Genomic DNA, 24,416 nt, shown 5'->3' on the forward strand with positions numbered 1-24,416 from the left:
ATGTATTGTATGTCCTTAATATAATGCAAACTAAATAAGATACTACTATATCCACATCTGTATCAGAGGCTCCAATAAAAGCCCCGTCATAGATTCTATCATATATCATGAGGAAATAAAGCAGTTTTGGTATTTCTCCATCAAAACTATGATTACCTCTGAGAATCCAGATGGACTCCATTATAAATCAATAGAGTCAACTGTATGACACTGATATCCATCATGCAATGGATCAAAAAGAGCACCAAGGCCTCTAGTAAAAATATAACCTATAATGCAATGTTAACTACTATAATACCACTCTCTAGATACAAAAATATAACTACTATAAGACTGTCCTCTATGTACAAGAATATAACTACTATAATACTGCTCCTATGTACAAGAATATAACTACTATAATACTACTCCTATGTATAAGAATATAACTACTATAATACTGCCCCTATGTACAAGAATATAACTACTATAATACTGCTCCTATGTACAAGAATATAATTACTATAATACTGCTCCTATGTACAGGAATATAACTACTATAATACTGCTCCTATGTACAAGAATATAACTACTATAATACTACCTCCTATGTACAAGAATATAACTACTATAATACTACCTCCTATGTACAAAAATATAACTACTATAATACTGCTCCTATGTACAAGAATATAACTACTATAATACTACTCCTATGTACAAGAATATAACTACTATAATACTGCTCCTATGTACAAGAATATAACTACTATAATACTGCTCCTATGTACAAGAATATAACTACTATAATACTACTCCTATGTACAGGAATATAACTACTATAATACTGCTCCTATGTACAAGAATATAACTACTATAATACTACCTCCTATATACAAGAATATAACTACTATAATACTGCTCCTATGTACAAGAATATAACTACTATAATACTGCTCCTATGTACAAGAATATAACTACTATAATACTGCTCCTATGTACAAGAATATAACTACTATAATACTACTCCTATGTACAAGAATATAACTACTATAATACTGCTCCTATGTACAAGAATATAACCACTATAATACTACCTCCTATGTACAAGAATATAACTACTATAATACTGCTCCTATGTACAAGAATATAACTACTATGATACTACTCCTATGTACAAGAATATAACTACTATAATACTGCTCCTATGTACAAGAATATAACTACTATAATACTGCCCCCTATGTACAAGAATATAACTACCATAATACTACTCCTATGTACAAGAATATAACTACTATAATACTACCGCCTATGTACAAGAATATAACTACTATAATACTACCTCCTATGTACAAGAATATAACTACTATAATACTGCTCCTATGTACAAGAATATAACTACTATAATACTACTCCTATGTACAAGAATATAACTACTATAATACTACTCTTATGTACAAGAATATAACTACTATAATACTACTCCTATGTACAAGAATATAACTACTATAATACTGCTCCTATGTACAAGAATATAACTACTATAATACTACTCCTATGTACAAGAATATAACTACTATAATACTACTCCTATGTACAAGAATATACCTGCTATAATACTGCTCCTATGTACAAGAATATAACTACTATAATACTGCTCCTATGTACAAGAATATAACTACTATAATACTACTCCTATGTACAAGAATATACCTGCTATAATACTGCCCTCTATAGACAAGAATATGTGACTGGCGTATTATTATAGACATGGGAGGTGTGACAGTGTACAGTGTACTAGTCGTTCTTGTGTTATTCTGACGTATTCTTTCTATTTCCAGTTCCTCCAGAAGACCCTATTATTGAGGACGGCTCGAACGAAATCCTTCTTAGAGCTGGGACCCCAACTAACCTTACCTGCCGGGCAGAAAATGCCAAACCTGCAGCCTCTATAGAATGGTTCAGAGACGGGACTCCACAGGAAGGTGCTGTCACCAGCACGGTGAGTGGTAGCCCGGGGCCATGTATTCCTCTGTACTGTTCGGGCTGTGTCTTCCCTGATGGAAGGCTTTGTTCTTCGTGAAATCCTGCCCTATCGGTGTGATTCAGCCCTGTGGCAGACACACTGGCCCTGGAACGCACAGGAGATTTTGATCTGTACTGCAGAGCCGACATAAAAGGTCTTTGTGGAAGTGGATCTGTCTTCAGTTCTTCCAAAGACAGACATCTGAGGTGACCAGAGCCGCACTGTTGAACCTTCTAACAATGCCTCCTTTATTCCACACATAAACCGGTGGCCACCTCCATCTTTGTAACATATCAGAGCTGAGGAAAGTTCTATCACGCCTTTCTAATCAGTGTCGGAACGAACATTGTAGGTTCATGGAAACGGACTTAACACAAGCAGTTCCTCAGTAGAATAAAAATCTCTATTAATGTCCTACCACCCCTGACCGGACCATCGAAATAAGACTGGCAAGCAGCGTCAATCTTCTTCCGAGAAAGCCCAGATATAAAAATCAAGCAACATCTGTGACAGCTGGTTTTATTGGGGTCATCCACTGTTACCCGACAATGGTATGAACCAGTGTCGACCTGACGTTCCTTGGGTCTACCAGATAAAGCGATTCTTGGGGCCTACCCTTCAACAACCCCAAGACCAGTGATTCCCAAAGTGGTCCAAGTGGACCCCAAGTGGTCTCAGCCGTGACGCCCATCATTAGATCTAATCTTCACATTTTTTGACGAGTTTTGGGAATATGGTAGACATGTAGCAGCAGGGGGTCCAACGAAACCAGTAAAATTTTGAAAGTGGTCTACCAAAAAAAAAAAGTTTGGGAACCTCTGCCTTAGACTATAGCATCCTAAAAATTTGAAGATGGACCATTGTTGTGTTAGAGCCTGGGCCCACCGGAGGATCTTCCAGTCCAAAACAGTCCAAAACCCTATGAGCTCTGCAAAAAAAAGGTACTGTAAAAATGCCCCTCCAAGGTCTTTTATGGCCTTATAGAGGGCACAATGTTAAAAAAATAGAATGCCACTACCAAACCGACATCACAGGTTCAACCACGGACCTTGTGAAAAACATAGTAGAACTTTTCAGTCAGGTCCACCACCGTTATCAATGATGTGATTCTTATTCTGCCGTGACGTTTTATCGAAATGACCTCCTGACTTTCTCATTGCAGATGGTGTTGTCAGATGGAAAACGGGAGACCACCATGAGCTACCTACTGATCGTCCCCACTGACCAAGACATTGGCCGGGTATTTACTTGTAAGACGTCCAACTACGCCCTGCCAACTGGAAAGGAGACCTCAGTGAAACTGGATGTCCACCGTGAGTCCACCTTCTGTCATCTGTAGCATGTCCGCCATCTTTGTGTCTTCCGGCACTCCACACCTTACATTTCTCTTCTTTCACTTTACGTCCCCACTCTCGGTCGGGATTAGATTTCCCTACTATGGTGATAATTTAGCTTTCATATCACAGAACCCTTAAACATAAGCTGACCCCCCCCCCCCCATCTCCTCCAACCATGTCGTGTATCATGAGGTCAAGATCTCACGGTCATAACAAATAAGGACATCTCATCTATAGTCCCTATTATGCCATACAGACATCATGGAGTCGTGTTCTCCCCCCATTTCGGAACATTTGTGCTGTTTTTAGATGCCCATTTGTCGGAATGGTTGTCATGTTCTATCCATTTCCCCTGCAGCAAGCACATCTCCTTAAGGCTATGCTCACACTGCCGCTGTCTTCTCGCGGTGACACATACATCTCCATAGACTTACGTAGAATAACGTACGGCTGGAACCCAATTTGCACTGCGACCATTCCAGTCTGATATATAGAGACAGACGCTTGGTTATTACATAGGCCACTGAATTCCCGGAGCCTAGTTTTATTCTATAACATGCGGGTTCCCCTCCACCGACCAGTGACCTGCAGTAGTCGCCCCCCATTATGAGGCAGTGATTATCCTCAGCTAGATATATAATACAGTCCTATGAAAAAGTTTGGGCACCCCTATTAATCTTAATCATTTTTAGTTCTAAATATTTTGGTGTTTGCAACAGCCATTTCAGTTTGATATATCTAATAACTGATGGACACAGTAATATTTCAGGATTGAAATGAGGTTTATTGTACTAACAGAAAATGCGCAATATGCATTAAACCAAAATTTGACCGGTGCAAAAGTATGGGCACCCTTATCATTTTATTCATTTGAATACTCCTAACTACTTTTTACTGACTTACTGAAGCACAAAATTGGTTTTGTAACCTCAGTGAGCTTTGAACTTCATAGCCAGATGTATCCAATCATAAGAAAAGGTATTTAAGGTGGCCAATTGCAAGTTGATCTCCTATTTGAATCTCCTCTGAAGAGTGGCATCATGGGCTACTCAAAACAACTCTCAAATGATCTGAAAACAAAGATTGTTCAACATAGTTGTTCAGGGGAAGGATACAAAACGTTGTCTCAGAGATTTAACCTGTCAGTTTCCACTGTGAGGAACATAGTAAGGAAATGGAAGACCACAGGGACAGTTCTTGTTAAGCCCAGAAGTGGCAGGCCAAGAAAAATATCAGAAAGGCAGAGAAGAAGAATGGTGAGAACAGTCAAGGACAATCCACAGACCACCTCCAAAGAGCTGCAGCATCATCTTGCTGCAGATGGTGTCACTGTGCATCGGTCAACTATACAGCGCACTTTGCACAAATAGAAGCTGTATGGGAGAGTGATGAGAAAGAAGCCGTTTCTGCACGTACGCCACAAATAGAGTTGCCTGAGGTATGAAAAAGCACATTTGGACAAGGCAGCTTCATTTTGGAAACAAAAATTGAGTTGTTTGGTTATAAAAAAAGGCGTTATGCATGGCGTCCAAAAAGAAACAGCATTCCAAGAAAAACACATGCTACCCACTGTAAAATTTGGTGGAGGTTCCATCATGCTTTGGGGCTGTGTGGCCAATGCCGGCATCGGGAATCTTGTTAAAGTTGAGGGTCGCATGGATTCCACTCAGTATCAGCAGATTCTTGAGAATAATGTTCAAGAATCAGTGACGAAGTTGAAGTTACGCCGGGGATGGATATTTCAGCAAGACAATGATCCAAAACACCGCTCCAAATCCTCAGGCATTCATGCAGAGGAACAATTACAATGTTCTGGAATGGCCATCCCAGTCCCCAGACCTGAATATCATTGAACATCTGTGGGATGATTTGAAGCGGGCTGTCCATGCTCGGCGACCATCTAACTTAACTGAACTTGAATTGTTTGTCCAAAATACCTTCATCCAGGATCCAGGAACTGATTAAAAGCTACAGGAAGCGACTAGAGGCTGTTATCTTTGCAAAAGGAGGATCTACTAAATATTAATGTTACTTTTCTGTTGAGGTGCCCATACTTTTGCACCGGTCAAATTTTGGTTTAATGCATATTGCGCATTTTCTGTTAGTACAATAAACCTCATTTCAATCCTGAAATATTACTGTGTCCATCAGTTATTAGATATATCAAACTGAAATGGCTGTTGCAAACACCAAAATATTTAGAACTAAAAATGATTAAGATTAATAGGGGTGCCCAAACTTTTTCATAGGACTGTATATACACATACGCGCATTAGGCCAACATCCTTGTTGTTTCCCTCTGGGCCTGGACGTTTGCTCTCGTCTCATAACAAAATAGGCAATGCCCGTGCGATCAGCCCCCGCCACACTGCCACCCCCCACTGATGTCTATCCATGGCGGTGCAGGCCAGCATTTGCATAGATGTATGGCTGTGCGACTTAAAAGACAATTTACTTAATAGCATTTATGTAACCTGGGCTTATTCTCCATGCACAGCGTCCGACGCCAAATGAATGCAGATGAGGGGAGACAGACAATACATCTCTGTGATGGTGATTTAAGAGATTCTCAGCTATTTATCGCTGGCAGATAGGAAGGCCGGGCTGTAATCTCTACCTATCAGTCTATCACAGCAGACGGCGCACACTGACATCTACTGCTGCCCGCACCGCACACCTGATGTGTAATGTGCCAGTATATATACCCAGCGATTGCGGGTGACCCCGGGGTAATGACATCCAGAAGTGTCACCCACCAGTGGCTATGCTAAATGAGCCAGGACTTGTGGAAATGATACAGTGACCATCTACATACATTACATGTTGTGTTATACTCCAGAGCTATTCTGCTGGTACAGTCACTGTGTACATACATTACATTACTTATCCTGTATTATACTCCAGAGCTGCGCTCACTATTCTGCTGGTGCAGTCACTGTGTACATACATTACATTACTTATCCTGTGTTATACTCCAGAGCTGCGCTCACTATTCTGCTGGTACAGTCACTGTGTACATACATTACATTACTTATCCTGTATTGTACTCCAGAGCTGCGCTCACTATTCTGCTGGTGCAGTCACTGTGTACATACATTACATTACTTATCCTGTATTATACTCCATAGCTGCGCTCACTATTCTGCTGGTGCAGTCACTGTGTACATACATTACATTACTTATCCTGTATGATACTCCAGAGCTGCGCTCACTATTCTGCTGGTACAGTCACTGTGTATATACATTACATTACTTATCCTGTATTATACTCCAGAGCTGCTCTCACTATTCTGCTGGTGCAGTCACTGTGTACATACATTACATTACTTATCCTGTATTATACTCCAGAGCTGCACTCACTATTCTGCTGGTACAGTCACTGTGTACATACATTACATTACTTATCCTGTATGATACTCCAGAGCTGCACTCACTATTCTGCTGGTGCAGTCACTGTGTACATACATTACATTACTTATCCTGTATTATACTCCAGAGCTGCGCTCACTATTCTGCTGGTGCAGTCACTGTGTACATACATTACATTACTTATCCTGTATTATACTCCAGAGCTGTGCTCACTATGCTGCTGGTACAGTCACTGTGTACATACATTACATTACTTATCCTGTATTATACTCCAGAGCTGTGCTCACTATGCTGCTGGTACAGTCACTGTGTACATACATTACATTACTTATCCTGTATTATACTCCAGAGCTGCGCTCACTATTCTGCTAGTACAGTCACTGTGTATATACATTACATTACTTATCCTGTATGATACTCCAGAGCTGCACTCACTATTCTGCTGGTGCAGTCACTGTGTACATACATTACATTACTTATCCTGTATTATACTCCAGAGCTGCGCTCACTATTCTGCTGGTGCAGTCACTGTGTACATACATTACATTACTTATCCTGTATTATACTCCAGAGCTACACTCACTATTCTGCTGGTACAGTCACTGTGTACATACATTACATGACTTATCCTGTATTATACTCCAGAGCTGCGCTCACTATTCTGCTGGTACAGTCACTGTGTACATACATTATATTACGTATCCTGTATTATACCCCAGAGCTGCGCTCACTATTCTGCTGGTGCAGTCACTGTGTACATACATTACATTACTTATCCTGTATTATACTCCAGAGCTGCACTCACTATTCTGCTGGTATAGTCACTGTGTACATACATTACATTACTTATCCTGTATTATACTCCAGAGCTGCGCTCACTATTCTGCTGGTACAGTCACTGTGTACATACATTACATTACTTATCCTGTATTATACTCCAGAGCTGCACTCACTATTCTGCTGGTACAGTCACTGTGTACATACATTACATGACTTATCCTGTATTATACTCCAGAGCTGCGCTCACTATTCTGCTGGTGCAGTCACTGTGTACATACATTACAATACTTATACTGTATTATACTCCAGAGCTGCGCTCACTATTCTGCTGGTACAGTCACTGTGTACATACATTACATTACGTATCCTGTATTATACCCCAGAGCTGCGTTCACTATTCTGCTGGTGCAGTCACTGTGTACATACATTACATTACTTATCCTGTATTATACTCCAGAGCTGCGCTCACTATTCTGCTAGTACAGTCACTGTGTACATACATTACATTACTTATCCTGTATTATACTCCAGAGCTGCGCTCACTATTCTGCTAGTACAGTCACTGTGTACATACATTACATGACTTATCCTGTATTATACTCCAGAGCTGCGCTCACTATTCTGCTGGTGCAGTCACTGTGTACATACATTACAATACTTATCCTGTATTATACTCCAGAGCTGCGCTCACTATTCTGCTGGTACAGTCACTGTGTACATACATTACATTACGTATCCTGTATTATACCCCAGAGCTGCGCTCACTATTCTGCTGGTGCAGTCACTGTGTACATACATTACATTACTTATCCTGTATTATACTCCAGAGCTGCACTCACTATTCTGCTGGTGCAGTCACTGTGTACATACATTACATTACTTATCCTGTATTATACTCCAGAGCTGCGCTCACTATTCTGCTGGTACAGTCACTGTGTACATACATTACATTACTTATCCTGTATTATACTCCAGAGCTGCGCTCACTATTCTGCTGGTACAGTCACTACACCAGCATTACTTATCCTGTATTATACTCCAGAGCTGCGCTCACTATTCTGCTGGTGCAGTCACTGTATATATACATTACATTACTTATCCTGTACTGATCCTGAGTTACATCCTGTATTATCCCCCAGAGCTGCTCTCACTATTCTGCTGGTACAGTCACTGTGTACATACATTACATTACGTATCCTGTATTATACTCCAGAGCTGCGCTCACTATTCTGCTGGTACAGTCACTGTGTATTTACATTACATTACTTATCCTGTATTGATCTTTAGTTACATCCTGTATTATACTCCAGAGCTGCACTCACTATTCTGCTGGTGCAGTCACTGTGTACATACATTACATTACTTATCCTGTATTATACTCCAGAGCTGCGCTCACTATTCTGCTGGTGCAGTCACTGTGTACATACATTACATTACTTATCCTGTATTATACTCCAGAGCTGCGCTCACTATTCTGCTGGTGCGGTCACTGTGTACATACATTACATTACTTATCCTGTATTATACCCCAGAGCTGCGCTCACTATTCTGCTGGTGCAGTCACTGTGTACATACATTACATTACTTATCCTGTATTATACTCCAGAGCCGCGCTCACTATTCTGCTGGTACAGACACTGTGTACATACATTACATTACTTATCCTGTATTATACTCCAGAGCTGCGCTCACTATTCTGCTGGTACAGACACTGTGTACATACATTACATTACTTATCCTGTACTGATCCTGAGTTACATCCTGTATTATACTCCAGAGCTGCGCTCACTATTCTGCTGGTACAGTCACTGTGTACATACATTACATTACTTATCCTGTATTATACTCCAGAGCTGCGCTCACTATTCTGCTGGGTGATCACATACAATCATGTATTAAACCTATCATGTGTTCTTCCTCCTTGCAGACCCGCCCACCGTCACTCTGTCCATTCACCCCCAAACTGTACTGGAGGGTGAACGTGTCCGCTTTACCTGCATGGCCACCGCTAACCCGGCCATCAAGGGTTACAGGTCAGTATCTAATATTTACGTATATCAGATTACGCTTTGGCGCAGCCTTTTCCGATACGTCTTTCATATTTTGGCAACTATTCAGCTAAATTTTCTCAGACTCACAAGCCGGTGTTCATTTACTAATGGCTGAGCCGTTTTCCTCTGCAGCGGGGACATATTGGCTGTAGCCGAGCTCTGCCAACCGGTGTCGCTGCCAACAACGCCGACGCCATATTGAATAAAGTGCATCGCTGGAGAACCCAGCTCATCGGATTAATTATCAGAATGAGAAGCGGCTGATTTACCGACCTCCGCCTCAGCAGATTTCCTTCGCTACAAATAAAACGTCATCCTGTCATACTTTCTGGAAGATTTTTCAATATGGCGTCCGTGCGGCAGCTCTGACTGGAAGATGCTGCTTAGATACGCTACAGGATTTCTACTGAACGGCGGCGCAGAGAAGACATCTAAAGGTAGGAGAAGAATAGGCTTTCTTAAGGCTATTCATACACTTAAAGGGATCCTATCATTGGATTCCCTTTTTTTCTGCCTAACACGTATGAATAGCCTTAAGAAAGCCTATTCTTCTCCTACCTTTAGATGTCTTCTCTGCGCCGCCGTTCAGTAGAAATCCTGGTTTTCTTCTGTATGCAAATGAGTTCTCTCGCAGCACTGTGGGCGGGCCCCAGCGCTCAAACAGCACTGGGGGTGGTCTCCAATGCTACGAGAGAACTCTCCAGCACCACCTCCATCTTCTTCTGGAACGCCTCTCCCTGTGTCTTCTTCTGTCCTGGGATTCAATCTTCTAGGCCTCGGGCAGAGCCGAATGCGCTTGCCCGGGCTACAAGAAAATGGCCGCTTACGCAGTAAACTGGTGTAAGCGGCCATCTTCTTGTTGCCTGGGAATGCGCGGTCGGCTCTGCCCGTGGCCTAGAAGTTTGACCCCCCAGTGCTGGAAGAAGACGTGTGAAGAGGCCATTCCAGAAGAAGATGGAGGCGGCGCTGGAGAGTTCTCTCGCAGCATTGGAGACCGCCCCCAGTACTGTTTGAGCGCTGGGGCCCGCCCCCAGTGCTGCAAGAAAACTCATTTGCATACCAAAGAAAGGCTATTCCTACGTGTTAGGGATGATAAAAGGTATCCAATGATAGGATCCCTTTAAAGAAGACCTGTCATCTCTCTTGTCTGGTCTGTTTTACCAAAGAATTAGATTCTCCAGCATACTACAATTGCGGCGCCTTTTTTCCTAGCGCTTTGCATTGTGATATTCCTCTGTAACACCTCCTGGAAATGTAGGAATAACCAGGTTTTACCAGTAGGCTTACTCCCCTACATAACGACACTGCCCAATGAGAATGCCAGACTGTGCTGAGACACTCCCCAGCTCACTCGTAGATTTCCAGGAGGAATAACAAAGGAACGGCACAACACAAGACCCTCTAGACTTGCAATGTTAATGAGGTGACAGGTCCTCTTTAAGAAAGAGTCAGGGCTCCTATTGACTGAGGCTTTTTTTTTTCCATTTTATTTTGATGGTCTCTTTAACCTCCCCCCCCCCACGCGCGCCGCACTCCGCGGCGGCCCAGGCCATCAATCCCCCATGCGAATCGGCAGCAGCCGCAGCAGCAGTAAGTGTAGCAGAGGCGAGCCCTGGATGTCCATTAAACACCTTATCTGAGGAATTTAATGCCTTTTTATTTTACGATCCTGTTTACTGCCAACTGCTTCTGTTTTACAATCATGCATATTTAACCGAACGGGTGTATTAATGTTTTATTTATCGCTGCCTTCAAGAGCGCCTGTTATCCTTCGTGTTTGTGTAGTGTGGGCAATAAGTGGAGACGGGCTCCGCCGTGGAGAGGGGGGAGAGCAATCGCGCCAGCTCGACTATACCTTCAATTACCCTTAAAGACCGAGACGATTGTTTGGGTTTTTTTTACAAAAATTGGCCGTCGTGTACATCATTAGTCATTAAGGGGTTAAACAGACCTAACATCAACTATTCCAGGATGCCTAAGTAGTCCCGCTACCCTTTATTCAGTTTCTGAATAAAATGCCAGAACGGCAGTAAAGACTGACACAAGTAGAAAGGGGAAAAAATAAGCTGTAATTCTTATAATGTATCCTCATCTCCAAGTAACCTATAATATCGGATTTTATTCCTTAGGTGGGCCAAAGGGGGCGTAATCATCGAAGCGGCCAGGGAGAGCTCCTATGAGACGCAAGTGGATTACACGTTTTTCACGGAGCCGGTCTCGTGCGAAGTACATAATGAAGTTGGAAGCACCAACGTCAGCACCTTGGTGGATGTACATTGTAAGTGACGCGCATGCTGCTGTCGAACTACACTAACCAGCATGCCCTGTCCACTAGGGGGACATTTTTGATGTTCAGCCACCAGAGGGGTAGCTATAAAGGAAGCAGTCACACCTAGGCCCTAGTTCCTAAAGGAAACGAATGGATGCATAAACTTGGCCCCTCCAGGTGGGGGGGCCCTCTGACAGATTTCGCCTTGGGGCCTCATAAACTGGCAGTTGTACCTCTGTGTGACCACAGGGTGGCGACAGTGGGTAAGGCTTACTAACACTGTCATAAATTTGGCACATTTTTAGGCACCTTTTTATTTTTACATTAAACCTTTTTGGTCACCTTAAAGGGTGCGTCACCAAATCTCACCCCAGTCTACGGGTAGATAGGTTCCAGTCACCTTAACCAAACACTCTTTTCCCCATGTGAATCGGGGCTTCCGTTGCAAAGTTATTGCCATTTTTCTCATATGCAAATGAGTTCTTTGCAGCAACGAAACTGTTGTCACTTACCGCTCAGGAGCAATGGCGGCGCCCTTGTTCCTGAAAGAGCTCATTTGCATATGAGAAAATTGTCGATATCTCAGCAACAGAGGCTCCGATTCACAAGGGTGAAACATTGTTCGATTCAGATGACCCTAACCTATCTATCGGCAAGGCTGGGTTGGTATGTTAGATTTTGGGGACAGAGTCCCTTTAAGCCATGCCCCTTTTTCTTAAACCGCATCCCTTATAAAGGGAGGTACAAAAGAAAATGTGGTTTTCAAGGGATTATAACCTGAACAACACAGTATAAAGAAATTGGGCTAATTGGAGGGGTCCAACTACTGGGACATGAGAACGGGGGTCCGGAGTCACCCTACATGAATGTAACCGAAATCGGGTTCATGTGATTGATGGAGGTCCTGGAAGTTGTCAGAATTACATTCTTATTTGCATGACAATGGGCGCACTTTATTCTCTCGAGGACCTGGAACTTTTTTCAAAATTTTCCTTTCATGGAATAAATTTTCTGCTCATCGCTCATACTTGATAGTAAGTGGCCATACATTAAAGATTCCAGCAGTGGCCCACTGTGTTTGTGGGGTGGGAAGGGGGAAGAGGGGTCCCTAAAACCATGCCTTCTAAACATGGCCCCGCCACATATGGGGCCCCCTTACAGATTTCACATTCAGGTCTCCAAGTCCTTGCAGGTATACACCTGTAGACTACCATAGGTTGGTCACATGATTACGAAAACTCTCTTCTGCTTACGCTCAATGATAAATATGGCGCATCTTTAGACACCTTTGTCTAATTTTACTCATTTCAGACAAAATTTTCTTGTACCCACCTTTATGGCCCATCTTAAAGGGAGTGTAACACCAGAATTAAGCATATCCACCAGGCCTGTAGATAAATAGGTTAGGGTCACCTGAATGAAACGATGTTTTCCCCTTTCGAATCGGACCTTGCGTTGCTGAGATATCGCTGTTTTTGTCAATATGCAAATGAGATCTTTATCTCAGTAGAACAATGGCCGCCCCCTTGTTGCTTAACGAGCATAAGACAAAAATGGTGATATCTCGGCAACGGAGGAAGCGATTCACGAGGGGATAACACCGTTTGATTCAGGTGACTCTAACCTATGTATCTGTGGGGCTAGGTTGATATGCTGGGTTGTGGTGACAGACTCCCTCTAAGTCCCCTCACTCCAGATCAGCACTTTTCTTAGCTGTAATGCTGGAAGCCATGTTGTACTTCTCACAGGAAATAGAAAGCGCTCCTTAAAGAGGAAATGAGACCTTCTTTTGGAGAACTGATTAGAATAAAAAAAAGTACAATTCTGTTCCATTAGAAAACGCATTCCTTATTCTTTTGAAGACAGTGAGGGGATCCATCTCTCTGGTGATCCGCTTTTGATTTATAATGTTCTCTCGCTTTGGTACTATGGATGGTCATGAATAAGTAATGCTCAATACCCCTGACGTAGGACGAGGAGTTCTATTTTAAGAGCTTGCCTGAGCGAGTGCTTCACTTCATATGAACGCCTAGGGACCCCCACTAATGATGCCAACGCTTCTCTCAACAGTTCCCCCCAGAATTGTCGTGGAACCCAAACCTGCCATGACGGACATGGGCTCCGACGCAACACTGACCTGTATATGGACTGGAAATCCTCCGCTTACACTGACATGGACCAAGAAAGGATCAAATATGGTGAGTAAATCTTAAGGGGTTGAATGACCTACGGGACACAGCAGCACAGAGTATTTCTGTTCGGACCAGTGACATAAGTATGCTAGTGAAGAAAGGGCCGACATCATGATGTGAGGAGTGGAATGGAGACCTGTGATAGGTCACTATTAAAAGGGGGTTGTCCAGGACTATAATATATTGAACTAGCATCTGCCCGCGGGTTGGTGTTGGCGCTGAGCCACTTATATTTAGCCAACTGCTGTTGTGGATGATCCGCCTGCTCCCGCATCTCGGCTCTGCTACATCGCTGCATATGCACAACATACTCAGTTGTATGTACATCTCTTCATATGGAGAGCATACTCAGCTGTGCTACTGCACTGCCTAAGCTCTGCTACATCTGGCCAGAGGATTAGAGGGGTGTTCTTATGTCAGTGTCTGAGCAGCTTCTGTGTTGGAAACGGCTGAATGGATGTTGCAGAAATTTGCCATAGTTCGATCCGCCTGCTCCCGCGTCTTGGCTCTGCTACTTCACTGCATATGCATAGGATACCCAGCTGTATGTACATGTTTGCATATTTAGAGCCTATAGAGGTGTGCTACAGCGCTGCGTAAGCTCTGCTACATCAGGCAATTATGATTACAGGGGTTTTGTTATGTGACTGTGTGAGCAGCTTTTTTGTTACAAAGGGCTGAATGGATGTTGCTGAAATGTGCCAAAGTTCTCCCCCCTCAGAGGCAGAACAACACATTCCATGTAGTACACACTGAAACTGTACCCCCGATATAGTCCCCTTGCCCACACACAGCCTGCAGGTTCTGTAGTCTCCTTATCTTCCATGAGACTCCATTTTCTTCAGCTTTCACACTGTCCAGTTTCATCCTATATAGCTCCGCCCACAAAATAGTGTGTAGCTCCGCCTACTGCCTAGCATGATCCTATCTGAGAATGGCTCAAGGACCTGTGATGACATCATCACAGGTCCTTTAGTGTTGTGTGAACCTAAATTCCTTCACTACAGTAGTGTAGTGACATCATTTATCGGGATAAAAAGTAGCCTATGTTTTAATTGGGGTTCCTATCTATGTATGTGGCAAATTTCATGCAAATCCATTCAGCCGTTTTTTTGCGTGATTGAGGAACAAACATCCAAACACACAAACTTTAATAAGATGCTGTGACCTCTTAAAGGGGTTCTGCAGCCCCAAATCAAATTTTCATACTGATGACCGATCCACGGGATAGGTCATCAGTAAGTGATCTGTTGGGTCCAACACCTGGAATGCACACAGATCATCTGTACTAGTAGTCTCCAGGTGCTGGAAACTATTTGTGAATGAGGAGCACATGCAGCACAGCCCTTATTCAAATAATAGATGAAACACGGAAGCCCCATTCACAGTATAGTGGTGGTTCAGTGAACTGCAGCGTCATTTCCATCACTTCAAAAAACAATGCAGTCTGTCAACTAGCAATTTCCCACACCTGTTAGCTGCTAGACCAGCTGATCTGGACACATGATGTAAGCATAGAACTATTTCAACTGGGTTTTCCAGGGCCATTAATATGAGATTGGAGAAGGTCTGAGTCCCAGCACCCCCACTGATCATCAGATTGATGGGGCTGCAGTGTTCCACCAAAGTCTATGGACAGGCAGCTTCGGTAGCTGCAGTGTCTATTATTGCATTTCCATTCACATGTATTGCCGTGAACTGCAATATCAAAAAGTGTGGCGCTGTTTTTGGTGCCGATAGCTGAGCCCCGACTAATGTGATATCCTAAGTAGCAGAACTTTAGAAGTCTCAAATTCTTCTTTGCAGGTCCTAAGCAACAGTAACCAGCTCTTTCTGAAGTCTGTGAGCCAGGATGACGCAGGGCAGTACGTGTGCAAGGCCATTGTCCCCCGTATCGGAGTAGGAGAGAGGGAGGTGACACTATTCGTCAATGGTGAGTACTGTTACCCGGATATAACAGTTTCGTGGGTGGTTACTATAGATATTGCACCATACATAGGACGTAGTCCTGCAACGCCTGTAAACTTAGTTCTCACCCAGGACCCCCACAGATCAGCTGGTCACTTGAACACTGCGGCCTCTTCTCTGAATACCAGGAACAGCACCGTATGTTGTATAGTGGCTGTGCTCGGTATTGCGGCTCAGCCTCGTTCACTTAAATTGGACTGAGTTGCTGTATCATGCGACCAGTTATCATGACATCATCACCACAACCTCTTCAACAGCTGATCAGCAGGGGTTCCTGGTGTTAGACCACCACCGATCGCATGTAGACGAGCTATCCTGAGGATTTGTTAGATTGCATTTCACTGCCTGGAGCGTTGGTTACGCCGCCGACAGAGTCATCTCCCCATTGAGGATGATCAATGTCAAGGATATTGGGTGAGAGAGCAGTCACATAAACTGTACATAGGAAAACACATAGGATTGTTTTCGGGCATGGCGGACAGTAGCCCCATTCACGAAGTGATCTAGGTAGTGTCACCTCACCCTTACCCTGAAAGGGGTAAGAACCTTCCTTTTGCTCTGTCGCATACAGTCACGATACTTTTCTGGTGCCAACTACCCATTGGAGTTCATTGACAGACTTTGTTTTTCAACATTGACCTGTGACTATTCATTAACAGTTTCAGTACTGACACTCTGTCTACGATACGGCGTACTATGGCGAAAAGTTAGGGTAGTGTTTAGTGCGTCAATGCCGAGCTTATTGAGAAGAAACCCATTAATCCGCCAAAAAAAAAAAAAAAAAAAGAAAAATCCCAAAATGATCTCTGACCGTGGAGCTCGAGCCCTCCCAGAGTGACCTTTCATGAGAACTAGTGAAGTGAAGAAAGAAAGCGGCAACGTACGGGAAATGCAGCATCCATCAGGGTAATATCCACTTCGGTTAAACTGGCACAAGCAAATTATACGCAGAGATAAAAATCAGCAGATTGGACGATAAAACAAAGACAGATATAAAACAAATAGCGCATATTACGCCTAATGTGGTGGCAAATTCGGCAGGATTGCATTAATTCCCCCTGATGAGATAATGGGCATGAACATCGCCCTAATCTGTCTCACAAAGAGACGTCTGTCTGGCCCGACCACAGCCTTAAAGGCCCTTTTCATCAAAGCTGACCGAATATTCTACAAATCAAGGAATTCTCATATCTATATTGTTCCCGGGGGGAAAACAAGTTGGTCATTATCTGTAAAATGAGCCCCACAGCCCCTGTCGTTTCCGTAACTCCTGTAGAAGTGAATTTTTTTTCCTGACCCTAGTTTTGATCATCGCTTTGGGTACGGTAGTTCACCATACTATCGGCCACCTTTGAACCTGCTCAAGTTAGTTACGATTTCTAAAGGTTGTATGTATAAAGATGGGCAAACCTCGAAATTCGCAAATATTTCTAAGGTTTGTCCACCTGTTTCATTTTGGATGGAACTTGTTACTTCCGAAGCAGAAAAGCTATTAATATACTCTGTAGTCTATCCGTATATAATACTAGCAGTACCCACGACTTCGTCCGCGGCTCACTTCCAGCGGTGCCCGGCCCCGCCATCTCGTTGCCTTGCGTCCGCGGCAGACAACTTCCACACCATGGCACCCGCGGACCCCTGGCCCCACCCCTGCGCTCCCAGTCCCCCACGCTTATAATTTGGTATTTGCTGGTGTTTATGAGCCGCTGAGTGCCCCCGAAGCCCCTTCCCTCCCACTGGCCCCTGCAGCCTCCTCACCTACCACTTGTCCCCGGCCCCCTATCCCCCTTGCCCCTGCGCTCTTGCTCCATCCCGTGCCCCTGGGCCCTCTTCCCCACCGGTACCCACGTCCTGCACCCATGCCTCTTCTCCCCCGCACCCCCTCCCTCTGGCTGCAACCTCCCCCCCCCAACCCCCCCTTCCCCCATGGGGGCCCCCGGCCACACTCACCCACGGCCCCCAGTGCTCTGCTACATGGCGTGTCAACCCTGCTACATTGCAGCATACGCCGGTGTATGGAGGTACCTGCATCTGCGGGGCATACTGTGCGGGGCTGCAGCTTTCCCCTTACACGGCAATGTATTTACCAGGTGCAGCCGATACAGTGTTCGCGTAAGGCTGCCTGTCCAACCCTGTCCCAAGTAAGGCCGCTTGTGGGCTCCTCTCCCAAGCGTGCGTGTGCAGCCATTTTCTCCTGCATGCAGTCAGACCGATAGCTCCGCCCACTCAGCAGCGGCAGCTAATCGGGGAAGAGTTGAAGGGCCTGGGATGACATCATCTCAGGTCCTTCAGTTTAGGCAAACGGCAATTCAGCAGTTGTGGTGGCGAAATCCGGCCGTGTACCGGCAAAATAAGTAGCCTATGTATCATTCTGGCTGCCAATGTATGTATGTGTGCAATTGCAGGCAAATCCTTTTGGCCGTTTGCCCGTGATTGAGGAACAAGCATCCAAACACACATTTATAATATTAGTAGGATAAGTAAAGGCTCAAGAGAGGTAAATACTGATACTCACCTTCCCTCACCTCTCAAGGGCACCCTTGCAGCATCTGCCATTCCTTTGTGGTCTTCTTCAGTCATCTTCTCGCTTCTTCTGGCTTCCCAGGCGACATCATGGGTCTGGAGGACCACTGAGGCTTGTGATTGGGCCTCAACCATCACAGGGGCCACGTTGATGTCATGACATTGGAACACTTCACATGACTGTACTGCCCAATCACAGGCCTCAGTAGTCCCTGGGACCTGTGATCGTGATTTCACCAAAGAGATGACCAAAGAGGACCATGGTAAAGATCAGGAGAGGTAAGGGATGGCAAGCAACAGTGTTTATTATGTTCTGAAGAGATCTGTACGTATAAACGTGCTATTTGGTATTGAACCCCAAAAATTTTGTATTTGACGGAACTCAAAATTTTTGGAAAATTCACAACAAACTGGTCCATTTATTTGCCAACTGGTCCACTTCTGTGTCAGTCAGAAATATCTTTAAAGATTTGATCAAAAACATGACACCTCTGTCTCTTTTTCTTGAAGGTCCTCCAATGATCACCAGCGAAGGAGAGCAGTATGCCGTGCGAGGTGGAGTGGGGAAAGTGGAGTGTTTTATTGGAAGCACCCCACCTCCTGATCGGATTGTGAGTACATCTTTATGTCATCATAATTCATTCCTATTGTTTCCGTAAATGACCCTTACAAATGACCCGGTAGTGGCAAAAGTGTTGCAACCTTGATGGGATTGAGGACCGATCTTTCTATTGATGATCGAGTACGTCGAGCCTAAAGGTACTAACCTTTTGTGAACGAAGGGTCCTTGTAGCGGAGTCAAAAACAATACTATACATGGTCAAGAACAAATGAAGGATTTTCCATGAAGGGTGTCAATGGGAGATTCAGCCCCATAATATAATACTTTCCTTAGTGCACCCACACAGTATATTGTCCACTAAGTGTCCCTACACATTATAATGCCTCCTTAGTGGCCCACACATTATAATGCCCCCCTTAGTGCCCCCACACATTATATTGCCTTGTTTCCCTACACATTATAATGCCCCCCCTTAGTGCCCCCACACATTATATTGCCCTGTGTCCCTACACATTATAATGCCCCCTTAGTGCCTCCACACATTGTATTGCCCTGTGTCCCTACGCATTATAATGCCCCTTTAGTGCCCCCACACATTATATTGCCCCGTGTCCCTACACATTATAATGCCCCCTTAGTGGCCCCACACATTATATTGCCCTGTGTCCCTATACAATATAATGACCCCTTAGTGCCCCCACACATTATATTGCCCCGTGTACCTACACATTATAATGCCCCCTTAGTGGCCCCACACATATTTCCCTGTTTCTCCACACATTATAATGCCCCCTTAGTGCCCCCACACATTATATTGCCTTGTTTCCCTACACATTATAACGCCCACTTAGTGGCCTCACACATTATAATGCCCCCTTAGTGGCCCTACACATTATATTTCCCCGTGTCCCTACACATTATAATGCCCCCTTAGTGCCCCCACACATTATATTACCCAGTGTCCCTACACATTATAATGCCCCCTTAGTTCCCCCACACATTATATTGCCCTGTCTCCCTACACATTACAATGCCCCCTTAGTGCCCCCACACATTATAATGCCCCCTTAGTGCCCCCAAACATTATATTTCCTCGTGTCCCTACACATTATAATGCCCCCTTAGTGCCCCCACACATTATATTACCCAGTGTCCCTACACATTATAATGCCCCCTTAGTTCCCCCACACATTATATTGCCCTGTGTCCCTGCACATTATAATGCCCCCTTAGTGCCTCCACACATTATATTGAACTGTGTCCCTACACATTACAATGCTCACTTACTGCCCCACACACATTATATTTATCTCCCTATACATTATAATACCCCCTTAATTCCCTCACAAAGTATAATGTCCCATTTCAGCTCACACATTATAATGCCCCCTGGCCCCACTCAGAATGGGGCCTAGGGAGAATGCAGCAAGTATACTTCTCAATACTCAGTAGGGAGAAGCATTCTCACGGTTCAGACTCGGGGCCCCACAAGTGATGGAAGTGCCCATTGGTTTCTGGCGGTGCTCAATAAGGCACAACTATATTGGTGACCATCATTATCAACATTCAGGAGATTGATGGCCAAGCAGGGCCAGGAAGGGGGCAGTTTTAAACCTGAAAACACCCCCTTGTATACATCACCGCAGCCTGTGTGGTATATTGGAGGTCTCTGGATCCCCAGCGATTCCTCGGATCACTGTGGTTAACCACCCCATCGATGTTTACTCCTATACTCTCTGCAATGCCATAAATATGAAGTAAGCTGCCATATTGTACCTTTCACTGGAGCAGCAGACCTCAGTAAGCAATTCCAGGTCTGAACTCTACATGATTAAAGTTTCGACCACCCTTGGAGAGAAGGGGATATACGGCAATTATTTCTTTTATGGGCTTTGCTCCGCTGATGAATGATTATTCCAATAATCACATCTTGCTGAAGAGACAACGACCCAGCACTGGTGTACGCTTCATAACCCGTAGCCATCTCCTTAGCGATAGCGCCACCTATCTGGCTCTCGCAGTACTTCACTCCCCATTTTTGAGACAGGGGGACGTAAAGGATGAATAAACATATGCGAAGGTTTCAGATGCCAGAGCCCAGGCACAGATGAAGGCCGTGGTCGGTCCCACCTCTCCAAATATATATATATATATGTCTTTTTGCATTAATTAAAGTGTAGATTTGTGCTGCCTTCACAGCTGCCTCACCACACAGTCCCGAGGGAGACGCGTTCTCCAAACAGCATCCACTGCGGCTGAAATCATTTTATCACGGCTTACAAAATGAAGTGTTTAGCAGAGGAAGCGACTGAGGAGAATTCATTATAGGCTTTTCAGTGATTTGGATTTTCCAGTTAACTATTACACATCTGCGGAGCTCCACAGAGAAATTTCGAAGGTTCCCAAGGCTGCTCTATTAGAGAGGCCATTTAACCTGTGGTTATAAGATTATTGGGAAAGCACTGTATCTAACCACCTTGTCGGCAAGTGCATTGGAAAAATGACTATTAAGGAATATCTGTACCTCCGAGTTATCCTAAAATACCTTGGAGATATTAAAGTGTAAAGCACGAGGGGTAAGAACCTCAAAAACCAAAGCCTCCTTGGGTCTATCTGCCTTATCTTCTCCTATTTGCCTGACTTGAGACCAACTGGACTATGATGAAGTGGGCCTCCAAGTTGGGGGCCGAATTTTCACAGAATGCAGTCGAATGACACCCGGAGTGCTTTCCGTCTATGGGGCTTCCGTATTCCATTCCATAACAATGGAATAGGACCGGTTCTATAATCATCTGTGTTATCGGAATCAAATGGATCCAGAAGATCAACGGTTGTGTACATTGGCCCTTACTCTTATGTTTATAGCACGCTGGGTTGAAATCGCAGTCACAGAATCTGCCAAAAATTGGTGGAGAAAACAGTCCTACACCGAGGACTTTTTTCTCGAAAACTTTCAGTTTCAAAACGCCAGTCAGCCAAAAGACCTATTTATAGTTAATGGGGTCCAGTGGGCTTCTGTGTGAAACCCATCTTATATCATGTATATATTAATACATTATATATGTATTTATATTTGTTATACATCTTATATCAGTCTGCCCCTCTGTTATTCAGGTCCCCCAACGACTAGTGTGAACCCTACCATCTCTTGTTTGTCACAAGGACCATGCAAGATATGGTTTCCTTCTGAGGTCTAGGGTGTTAATTGTGTTGCCATCAATTTCCGCAACACAATCCAAACCCACCCCCCTTCTTCTGAATCTAGACTTGGGCTCTTTGGTGGATACGGTGTTGGTGGCCCAGATTGAAGGTAGGATCAAGATGGGCTCTCTCAAAGCTTTTGCAAGGGGAAGGCATTAATCCCTGTGTCTTACAATGCCTTCTGGCTTGTAGAGTTTTCGAAGGTCTGTAGGGGCCCATCCAATTTTGGAGAAGGTCTACTATAGACTGCCTTCTTGTGCATTTACTCTGTAGCACATTGCTTCTTATTTATGCACTTGGGTGAAAAATAGAACAAAAGGAATACAAAGGCCTCATAGACAATATTTTCTCTACAAAAATTTCCTGTGGATTCCTTCGAAAGTTCAAAAACATTGCGGGTGACTGACTTCCCAACACAACCTCGGTGATTATGTGATTTCCACTTTATTCTGTATATACAAATCCGCCTTCACGCGTTTCACAGGGTTGTAGTAAAAACTGTGGACAGTGATTGGAAGTCCCGGAATCATTATTGTTGGATTCTAGATACTTCTGTAGATTCCCCAGCTGTATAAATATGAGAAATATCCATCATCACCCATAAGATTATAGGCCTTTGCTTTTACCATGCACATGTGTAGTATTTTCCTGATGACTGATTTATTACAAACTTTAGGCCTGGGCATGGAAGGAGAAATATCTGGAGATTGGCACCATGGATAGGTATACTGTGGAACGGACTAAGACGGACAATGGCGTACGTTCTATCCTCACCATCAACAACGTCATGGAGTCGGATTTTCAAACCAGCTACAACTGCACGGCGTGGAATACCTTTGGATCAGGAACGGCTATCATCAAGCTCGTAGAGAAAGGTATGGATTTTTAAGTTCAGAAACTGGACATAGGTTTTCTTCACTACTTTTCATGCCACATTTGCCCTGTTTTGAGTCATAATGGAGGCGTCAGTGTTTTGGGGTGCAGGTGACTGGTTTGGGGATTTTCTGTTCTGCCCGATCTTTTTGTACTTCTATTATCCCTGTATATTTCCTTATGGCACTGACTAGTTGTTCAATATCCTAGCCTTGAAGGTGTTGTCCAAGAATTTGTAATTTATGATATCATTAGGATAGGCCATAAATATCTGATCGTGAATGGGCAATAAGGGGCCCTCACAAGGATCAGCTGTACAGGGCCACTTCTGACACCCATACTATGCACAACACAGGGCTAGAAGCGTTTGGCTCCATGCCCTGTACAGTAGCCTGGTTGTAGTACTGGTGTCCAGTCACTCACTATACAGGGATTGGAACCAACTGCTTCTGGCCCCATGTTGTGTACAGTACAGACAATGCCTTGTACAGATAATCTATGCAGAACCCGCCTATCGACTCCTCCCCACCCCCTCAGATACACAGTCCAGTCACATTAATGTGACCACCTGTCAAAATCCAAAATAACCACCTTTGGTAGAGCGGACCGCTACGAGACGTGCAGGAAGAGAGGGGATGTTGTACTGGGATGTTGAGCCATGCCGACTCCAGTGCCGTTGCCAGCTGCACTAGGTTACGCAGTTGAGCATCCATGGCGCGAACAACCCGATCGAGGTGGTCCCACAGATTCTCAATTGGGTTCAAGTCCGGGGAATTTGCTGGCCAAGGGAGTACGGTAAACTCATCCTGGTGCTCCTCGAACCACGCACATACACTGCGAGCTTTATGACACGTCGCATTGTCCTGCTGGTAGATGCCATCATCCTGAAGAAGAACAATTAGCATGTAGGGGTGAACATGGTCCACAAGGATAGATGCATACTTGTGTTGGTCCATCGTGCCTTCCACAATGATGAGTTCACTCAGATGGCACGTGCCTTCTGCGATTGGTTATTTAACGTTGATGTCAAAAGTAGGCGGTGGTCACATTACTATGACTGGACTGTGTATTTATGGCCTATCCTAAAGATAGACCATAAATTACAAATCCCTGGACAACCCCTTTAATGTGCTCATAAACCCTCAAGAACTGTCAACCAACCACTAGGCTGAGTATGCGTTTCAGACAAAAGAACTGGAGCTGAAACTTAACATGTGCAATCCGTCTTCTCCCAGTCTTCACCTGTCATGTGAAAGATGCAATTCACATAAAATAGTCGTGGG

At 44.2% G+C, this 24,416-nt stretch overlaps 1 protein-coding gene across 1 annotated transcript in view; it reads left to right on the forward strand.

The window, feature by feature from the left end:
* The window catches only part of KIRREL1 (kirre like nephrin family adhesion molecule 1), a 204,499-nt gene that overhangs the window by 175,112 nt on the left and 4,971 nt on the right, over positions 1-24,416 (forward strand). Inside the window, exons 4-11 of the mRNA XM_075283208.1 lie at positions 1,824-1,984; positions 3,171-3,321; positions 9,422-9,527; positions 11,675-11,823; positions 13,885-14,012; positions 15,813-15,939; positions 19,008-19,108; positions 22,937-23,135. Of these exons, the coding sequence (XP_075139309.1) occupies positions 1,824-1,984; positions 3,171-3,321; positions 9,422-9,527; positions 11,675-11,823; positions 13,885-14,012; positions 15,813-15,939; positions 19,008-19,108; positions 22,937-23,135 (1,122 nt within the window). The remainder of the gene's footprint in view (positions 1-1,823; positions 1,985-3,170; positions 3,322-9,421; positions 9,528-11,674; positions 11,824-13,884; positions 14,013-15,812; positions 15,940-19,007; positions 19,109-22,936; positions 23,136-24,416) is intronic.

This window comes from Leptodactylus fuscus, chromosome 7 (genome assembly GCF_031893055.1).
Source record: "Leptodactylus fuscus isolate aLepFus1 chromosome 7, aLepFus1.hap2, whole genome shotgun sequence".
Classification (NCBI taxonomy): Eukaryota; Metazoa; Chordata; class Amphibia; order Anura; family Leptodactylidae; genus Leptodactylus; species Leptodactylus fuscus.